This window comes from Rhinolophus sinicus, chromosome 14 (genome assembly GCF_057876585.1).
Source record: "Rhinolophus sinicus isolate RSI-liver-muscle chromosome 14, RSI-T2T, whole genome shotgun sequence".
Lineage (NCBI taxonomy): Eukaryota > Metazoa > Chordata > Mammalia > Chiroptera > Rhinolophidae > Rhinolophus > Rhinolophus sinicus.
Genome location: NC_142514.1, coordinates 179,870,639 through 179,879,771, shown reverse-complemented (window position 1 = coordinate 179,879,771; position 9,133 = coordinate 179,870,639). Strand labels below are relative to the sequence as shown.

Genomic DNA, 9,133 nt, shown 5'->3' with positions numbered 1-9,133 from the left:
AGCTACTGCACTGAGGTTATAACTCCAAAGTCTCACCATTTCTGGGACCCATCACCATTACTGCAGCCTTAGGATCAAATTGCTTGAATCAGAAAATGGAGCTCCAAGTGTGTGGCCTGGCTCAATCTGAGAAAAACTGGTTTTATTCATTAATTGCTTGAGGCAGCAATGAACAAAACTAAGATCCCTGACCTCAACATAGAACTTTCTATCTATACCAGTGGTTTCCAGAGTCTCCTAGTTATGAGGGTGATGCTGGGGAGACTTACCCATTCGTACTTCAACCAGAGGAGCTTTATATCCTGAGATTCCACATAATATTTCATTGGAAAAACAGGTTGCTTCATTGAAAATTTTGAAAACCACTGGTCTTTAGTTTTCTACTTGCTTAATCTGTCAAAACATCAAGTTAAATTGCAGACCACTTGCTTAAATGTCCTTGTTAACGTCAAATGGCAGTGATAGGAATGCTAAAAAAATTAGAAACTCAAAACAGGACAGCTCCCCACCAAGTTTTATCAGGATCATAAAACATTCAAAGTACAAAAACATACCATTTCTATGAGAAACAGCAACCTAAATTTAGTCACAAAAGGAACAAGGAAATGATTTTTGAATGGCAGCTTTCACAATTTGCAAACTGGTAAATGCGTGGATGCTATGTAGTACTTGATCTAAATTGTGAGCCTTTCTCGAAGGAGTTCCTTTCTCACACAGCAGGTGGAAAATTGGAAACACTCGATTTATTAAAACGCCTTTTCTAGCAAGATGAAGGAGGCATTTTCCTGCAAATGGCTGCAGTACCACCCAAGCTGCTTTGGCCATTCTATGGGGCATGGCGCCACCTTGTGGCCACTCTCAAACCACATTAAGAGTGTCCAATTCCAGCATGTTATCTTGGAGTTAAGAGAACATTACATTCTGCCTGAAGCCTGAGGTCCCCAAGATGTTTTCAAAGAACATGCCATTCTAGTTACTTTTATAACTTTATTGACTCTCATACCTTTCAAACAAAAACAGCACATGACAACAGCTTCTTATCCCCGTCTCAACTCAGTTGATTGCGTCAGAGGGGCCATAAGAACTTCGCCACCTTATGGCTCTGAATAACCACCGTAAAGACTCAAGTTACACAGTGAGCTCAAGTTCCTGCCACCCCAGGACACACAGCCAGGTAATCGGACCCCTGCTGCCGACTCCAGCTCTCCACCAGGTATTTCTCAGTAGCTCTTCCTATCTGTTAAGACTGGGTCTTCCTGCTGGCTGTCCCTCAGAGTAGGTCAAGGCTAAACCAGAGAAGTGCAGTCTGGTTCACCATCACCAACCATCAGATGGCCAGCCAAGAAATCGTTTCCGTATAGTCTTTGGTCTCCACCATGTATCTCCTCCCTTCTTCAAAACGTGTTGCTATCACTTTTATGTAACAATGGATTCAGTGTCCATTAAATGGAAAGGCGGTTTAAGCCTGACATGCTTTCCTGAGCTGAAAAAGAAACAACGTACCTCTGTGGCCTTCCTGCCATAAGATCAAGTAAAAAAGGGACAAGCATTACTGAGAAGGGTAGTGCTACAGAAGCAATGCGATCTCTTCCCCGCCCCCATGGAGGTTTCCCCAGCACTAGCTCTTGAGGGTACAAGGCAGAAACGGGGGTCACGGAGGCATAATGACGGGAAACTCGTTTATTTTCTTCTTTTAAACTTCCCTGCTGCCCCAGTCTTTGCCTTCTTAGCAGATCTCTTGGGTTCTGGCTCCTTGCGCTTGGCTGAAGAGAGAGAGCCAGTCACCTTGAAGAAATCATCCAGGCGGCCCTGGGTGCTGCCCTGGCGGCTCTTGCTCAGCCGCTTGACCCCACTGCGGATTCGCTCCTCAGAGAACTGCTTTTCACCACACATGAACTTGACGAGCTCTTCTTCATTTGGCTCACTCCACTTCAGCTCCACAGACTCCGGGTCCAGCACCTCAGGCTCCAGGAAGAGCTGCTGGGCCTCTTTGTGGAGCCAATTTTCTGGCACGGGGTACTTGTTGGGGTCAAGTCGACGCACAATCTCCTCGATGCTCTTGTGCTTCTGGATGAGGTCCACAGCCCGCTTGGGCCCAATGCCCCGAATACTCTCACAGTAGTCGCTGCCCAGTAGGATGCACAGGTCTACAAACTGCTCCTGGTTCAGGCCCAGCTCCTGCAGAATCCGGCTCAGGTGGAATTCCTGGATGGGCAGCTTCTTGGCCTCACTGGCAGTCAGGTGCCGCATGAGCACAGGGCTGCCAAAGGTCAGACAATCCATGTCCTCCGTGGCTGCAGCGTAGACCTTGCCAGCCTTCACCAGGGCTGCACAGCTGGCCTCCGCCTCACTGGGTGCATTGAGGTACGGGATGCCCATGAGGCTCAGTAGATGCTTGCACTCATCGTTGTGTTGCTTGGTGACCTTCACCAGCCGCTTCGTAAACTTCTCCACGTCCTCCTCGGTCCCAACAGCCTGAGCCTGCTGCAGCTGCTTCTCCGCTTCAGCCCGTCGCTCACTGCGTTTGGCCAGCTCACCTGACTTGAGCTGTGGCGGCTTGCCATCAAAGACATACACGGGCTTGATGCCATTCTCCATCATGCGGATGGTGCGGTAGAACATGCCCATCAGGTGGCTGGTGGTCTCCCCCTCCTCATTCTGCAGCACGTCCCCGCCCTGGCGAACAGCAATCAGGAACTGATAAATGCTCATGGAGGCATCAATGGCCACCTTGCGGCCAAAGTAGCTCTTGATGTCATTCTCCCGGATGGCACTGGGGGCCACATCAGCGATCAGTTTGGCCAGGCCTTGAATACCCATAGCAATACAGAGCTAAAAAAGAAAGGCAAGTAAGATGAGGAGGAACTTAAGGCTGCAGAAAGAGCAAGGGTTATCACTGGTGCTATCTCACCAACTTCATGTCTTCAGATAAACAAATTTAGCACAATAAAAAGGTTACCAAGTCAGCATGCAGAAGATGAAAAGATGGACAAAGTTTCCACTGTCAAGAAACTTAGTCTGGCAAGGAAGCCCACTCAATTAATACGAAGGCTTCCTGAGTATCAGGAGCTAAACTGGATGCTAAGAGGAGTAAGACACTATTGATGTCCTGAGGGACTCAAAATTTTGTGGATAAGGCAGCAGGAGGGCTAGCATGCAATAAAGGCTACAGAAGATGTCCGCCTCAAAGACCACACAAATCCAGAGTGCCTGGTCCACCTCGAGGAGTCCAGGGACCATAAAGGCAGAAGTCCTGAAGGTCAGGCAAATACGGATTAGACAATGAAGGTGAGATGAGACAGTTACAAACACCATCATAATACATGGCTGAATGTGTAAAGTAAAATAAACAAGAGTATCCATCTTCTTGCCAATTTGTGAACAACACGTTCATTCCTCCTTTGTGCCAGGTTTTGCTGTGACAGTATTTTGTAGATGTGGCTAACTATAATCAGTTGACTTTAAGTAAAGAAGATTGCTCTCCATAACGGGGGTGGGCTTCATCCAAACCATCTGAATGACCTTAAGAGCAAAACTGAAGTTTCATGAAAAACTTCTGCCTCAAGACTACAGCATCACCTCCTGCCTGAGCTTCCAGCCTGCTGACCTAGCCTACAAGTTTCAAACATGCCGACCCCTACAATCACCTGAGCCAATTCCTTAAAATAAACCTCTTTATATATACAGGTAACCTCTGCATAAGTAAGAGAAATATCATTATTAAAGCAATTTTCACCAACAGTATAACATACTGATATGTATTAATGTTTTCTTTGTCATCACTACTAAGCTTTTATTATGGTCTGTGTTGTTCGGGGATTTCCCTAATTTCGAATGAGATTATCTTTTGCTCTTAAAAGCTCTTAGTACGCGCCGTGTAGTTCAGGGATTTCTCTAATTCTCAAACTGTGTTAGAGTGAAACTGTTCTAGGATGCCATATTGTACGAGGGTTTCCCCCAATTCTTGAACCATGTTAAAGCGAAACCGTGTTATAGAAGTGCCATGTTATACGGGGGTTGCCTGTATATCCATATCCTACATCCCATTTGTTCTGTTTCTCTGCAGAACCCTGACTGATTATAGCAGCCTTGAGGGACTGGCAAAAATAGCATCTGAATGGGAGTAATGTGGCTTTCTCACACACTGCACTAATCTCCCTCCAGAATCCCCCTGCACTTAAGAGTTTATACTTCTACCATGATATTGCTAGTATTTTAAATCTTTCCCTTTGTATTTTCTCCCCACCGCTAAGTCTGAAATGTGAATTCCATGGCTCCCACCCACCCCAAGTCCTGATCTAGACACTCAGCCCCGTATTGCATTGCTGTGGCTCAGGCCCCTTAACAAGTATTTCCTAGGGTCGTGTTCCCCAAACTCCACTCAGGCTCAAGCCACCCTCATACTTTTTTGCCACTTCCAACTAAAACCTGTACTTTCATTCATTTAATATTTTCTTTAAATGGATACCATTTAAACAAAGAGCTAGGTTGAAAAAGATTACTCATCTCAAGCAGTATGTTATATCAGCTATATTTTAATGTGTTAAATGTATAACTATTAAAAAGGATTTTTTGGGGCGCCAGTTAAAGTCATCATGCACCCACTGGTGGTATGTGTCCAACACTCTAAGAAATACTATACTAGACCTTCTAATTGTTCCTACGCTTTCTTCACAGGGTTCTTTATAAATAAAGCATCAATGACCCTGCTACATTCCTTCCCCGAATTAAGTCCCACATCTCTGCATGGTGTCAAGTTCTTCTATGCTCTGGTTCTCAATCTACTTTTACAGTCTGGGACCCAATGGAAAGGGTGGGATAAGGCCTGCCTTTCCTCGCTTTTGCTCTGCTGTGCCCTCCACCCGCCACCCTCTGGCCCCTTCTCCAAGGTCCAGATCATTTCAGTTCCCCTGTGAATGTCTGTGGCCTTGAATCTAGGGACCAGCATTTACCATCCGTGCAGCATCATTAAGTCACTTGGTGTGTGATACCACTACGTCACTGAAGTTTGGTTTTTTCATCTACAAGACTGATCCCATGCCTATCCTGCAGAATTACTGTCAGGGTTCACTGAGCTAACATGAAAAACTCCCGACAGGCACTAGGTGCTCTGTAAACGTTCCCCCCACCCCAGAACCCACAAAGTGCTTTGGTTTATGCTTCAAGTTAGCTGCTTTGCCAGCACAGGTACTGAGAAGACAATGCGCTGTTAGTCCGTTATCCTGCCACAGCATCTGACACAGGGGTCTAAACAAGTGTAAAACTTTTCTCATCCAGGATCTTGGTCAAAATACACAACGACCCCATGAGGTGGAAGTCATTATCCTTTTTCTACAAATAAATAAAGAGGCTCGGAGACTACGACGAGACTGGCCCAATTCCCACAGCGGCAAAGTGGCAGGACCGCACTCGCGCCTCCGCCCCGCGCGGCCGCCGGTGCCCCGCGGCACCCAGCGCAAAGCGCACCCCGCCGCTCTCGGAGACACTTCCCATGGGGTCTCACCTGGCCTTACACGCGCGAGGCCTCGGCAGCTACCGCTTGGTCCGGTGTTGCGCAGGACAGTCCTCAGCCCTACTCCCGCCTCAGCTCTACCACCAGTAGGTCACAGCTCGCTCCGCGCCTTCCAAAGCCCGCGCTCCCGTCACGTGACCCGCCGCCGCGCACAGCCTCCTGGGAAGTGTAGTACAGGCCCCGGCCCCCTCGGCCAGCTTCTCTCACGACAAACAGGCCAGAGTGAACGGACTGTCTCAGCGACCCAACACTTCCCTTCTTCACCGCTTCCCCTACTCCACCCAGGTCCTCGCAGGTCCCAGCTCCCGCTACACACCAAACCACAGGACTACAAGATCCACAATGCCACTTGCGTGGGTACACTTCCTCTTCCGTCTGAACAGCGCTCCGGCTCCTGCCGACGTGTTCTTCCGGTGGCGGAGCTGCGGAATATCTAGCGCCCGGCAAAATGGTGAGAGGGTGGAGGGGAGTTCCGAACAAGGCTATGAGGACCCCTCAGAGCCCATCCCACTCCCCGTTTCTCTCGTGGAGGCCTCGGACGCCAGAGATCCAGGGAGCGGGATGCTCCTGTATCCTCCGGCTTGGGCTGAGGGGCGGGGAAGGGAAGCCCTTTGCCATGGACTCCTTAGGCTGAGGTTTTCATCTCGCGAGCTTTAAGGGTGAGGGGCGTGAGGTGCATTTTTAATAGCTTGGAATTTTTTATCTCTGTTACCCGTGATCAAGAGGTTCTTTCTGGAAAGTTCTTCCCCCTGCCGAACTCGTACTTCTCCTGCAAGGCCCTGGGCAAAAGTTACCTTCCTGCTGAAGCATTTCCCACTGTTTTCAGACACTTAGCCGCTCTCTCCCGGGGGCTCCCACAACCTCTGTGCAGACCTCTTGCCACGTGTCCTGCACTTCTTTGTTATCTGTCACGCCTCCCGGTGACCACCGTCTGACGTGCCTCTAGCCTTGGGATGATGTTTATTCATCTTTGTATTCCCAGTGCCAAACAACAGGGCCTGCAATTGGAGGCTCAATAAATGGCAGCGATTGTCTTTGTCATTTTTAGGGGGGAATGGATGTTTGTTGAATTGAATTCCTGTGTCTCTTAGAACAATGGGGTCAGTTTACTTCTCTAGAGTTGTTATGTTCTGGATTTTAGAAGCGTTGGCTGGCGGGTGACAATGGAAGTTAACATTTGTACAGAACTGTATGTTTACAGCCCTCTTTCACAGGCATTATCTCATAATCTTTCCTAAACCTTGGAGAGGAAACAAACACCTATTGAGCAACTACTCTATGCCAGGCAGTAGCCAGATGTTTTGACGTTGGTCATCGTTCTTAAATCATAAATCAAGTCCTGTGAGATAGGTACTATAACTATATACTTGACTGAGACTCGTGTTATTCAGTAGAACCAGAATTTTAATTGAGGTCTTTTCCCTGTATCTCCTGAGATTCCATGATAGTGTAGTGAGAAGAATACAGAATTAGAATTTGAGATCTGGGTACCACCAGACCAGTGTCCACAGACATGGGTCCATAAAGCTCCTAAAATTATAGGCAGACTTTTTCTCACATGTGGTTTTTCCCAGGCAGAGTCCATACCTTTCATCACAGTTTTTTCATAGTGGTCAGTGGCCTCGAACAATGTTAAGGACTATTGATTTATAGCTAATCGGTCATCTTCTATGTCTCAGCCTCTGACTCAGCTGCCCTCTTGTCTCATATTGAAAAGACAAAAGTGCCACCTTCGTTTAAGATGTAGTTGTTGTCATTCCCAAACTGAATCACTTGATGTTGGTTCTGAAGGATTTCCATATTTCCCAGGCTGCAACAGGCCTTTAGCAGTCACAGCAGCACGAGGCTCCTCGATAACCCCATAGTCCCCCCCCACCCCCAGGTTGAAGCTGTGGGATTCTTTGATGGCTCTGATCTCATGCCCTCCCCTAGGAGCTTGAGGCCATGAGCAGATACACCAGCCCCGTGAACCCTGCTGTCTTCCCCCATCTGACCGTGGTGCTGTTGGCTATCGGCATGTTCTTCACCGCCTGGTTCTTCGTGTATCCTTTCACTAAGCAGTCAGTGGGCCAGGATTCATGATGTGGGAAACTGAAGCAGAAACCATGCTGGGTACATGCACCCTGCCAGTTTTGTTCTGGTTTGGGGATGGAAGAAGGTAAGGAGGTCGAGGGAAGGCTATTGAAATCCAAGATCAGGTTATGGCCTTATTTTCCAAGTTCAGGTGAACTCAGTTTGCTCTTCAGATTTCAGATAGTAAGCAGAGGGCCTGGCTAGACTGGAGGCTTGGGATAGGAGATCTGAAGTTGGAAAAGTGGTGTAAGGAGAGGTGCCCTCAGGTGTCAGGAGATCTGAGGACAGTCCAGATCCACCATTCATTGGCTGTGTTACCTGGGGCAAGTGACCTAACCTCTCTGGGCCTCATTTTCTTCCTGGGTGGTATGGAGTACCAGAGTCCCAGTCATCTCTTGGGCCCCTTTGCTTGGCTGCACCAAGCCAGACAAGCTTCCCAGAAAGCCTGTAGCCCAGCCTTTCTCCCAGAGCTGCACTGGCCTGTGCAGAGCCTCCCTTTGCTTCTCCTTAACCGCCCTGCCAGTTACGAGGTCACCTCCACCAAGTACACTCGCGACATCTACAAAGAGCTCCTCATCTCCTTGGTGGCCTCACTTTTCATGGGCTTTGGGGTCCTCTTCTTGCTGCTCTGGGTTGGCATCTACGTATGAGCGCCCAAGGGTAAGAGCTGTGACAGGGTGGGGCACAACCGCTTGGTTAATGGAGACAGACTCAGCAGAACGGATAGGGACACCAGACACATGTGCCTCTTTCCCTGTTCCTAATGGGGCTTTGAGCCAATTGTGACCTACTTTGTCAGTTCTCTGCCTGCCTTTGGGATGTACTACATAGGGCTGTGAGCGCAGGTCTCCTGTGGTTGTGCATTTGCCTCCTTAACGGGCCACACACCACTGATGTGGAGAGGCTGCTGGGGACTAGGCCAGAAGGGGCTCGGGGCCTGGGACTTACAACTTGCTACAAGGAGTTTTGGTTAGTCCGAATGTTTTCAGGCATTGAAATAAATCTTGACTTAAGTGATTAAAAAAACCAACCAACCCCCCCTTAAAAAAAACAACAACCCACCTTGTTGCAGATAACTCACCAAGCAGGTCATAGAATTGGCTCTGGTGGCTTAGCTTCAAAGGAGTGTGCCCGTCAGCCCTTGCCCCAGGAGCACAGGGGTTCCGGGAGGAAGGTTGGTGAAAAGAAGGATCATTGGTTTTCATTTTGATTCCCTTCTCTTTCAGGTTCCAACCAGGCAGCTTCACCGAATCCCTGCTTTTGTAAATTAATTTTTTTTAACTATTCCTGGAAGTGTCCTACTTGTAGCTCACAATAAAGGCAGATGTGTGACCATCCTGTGTTGGTGCCCATTCTGTGGGGTGGGGGTGGCGCTGGTGCTGGGACCTACCTGACTTCCTCAGTCCCAGCCCTTCCCATTTCTCTTTTGCCTTTCAGATGGTTCCTGCTGCTGGGATGCCCTGCTCTCTACCCAGGAGGGGCAAGGGGGTGTAGGAGGGGTGTCTTGTCCTTGGAATTGAAGGCTTACCTGTGGATAGGAAGGGGCAG

General features: G+C 48.5%; 2 protein-coding genes across 2 annotated transcripts; one reads left to right on the top strand and one right to left on the bottom strand.

Moving 5' to 3' along the window:
- Positions 1-973: 973 nt before the first annotated feature.
- Positions 974-5,829, bottom strand: FEN1 (flap structure-specific endonuclease 1). The gene is made up of 2 exons (XM_019754023.3): positions 5,504-5,829; positions 974-2,832 (listed from the first exon to the last, which is right to left on the bottom strand). The coding sequence occupies exon 2, from the start codon at positions 2,818-2,820 to the stop codon at positions 1,681-1,683; it is 1,140 nt and encodes a 379-aa protein (XP_019609582.2). The 5' UTR covers positions 2,821-2,832; positions 5,504-5,829; the 3' UTR covers positions 974-1,680.
- An 11-nt stretch (positions 5,830-5,840) lies between these two features.
- TMEM258 (transmembrane protein 258) lies at positions 5,841-8,920 on the top strand. The gene is made up of 4 exons (XM_019754025.3): positions 5,841-5,963; positions 7,445-7,554; positions 8,109-8,245; positions 8,812-8,920. Exons 1-3 carry the CDS (start codon positions 5,961-5,963, stop codon positions 8,233-8,235), a joined length of 240 nt encoding a protein of 79 aa, XP_019609584.1. The 5' UTR covers positions 5,841-5,960; the 3' UTR covers positions 8,236-8,245; positions 8,812-8,920.
- The last annotated feature ends 213 nt before the right edge of the window (positions 8,921-9,133 follow it).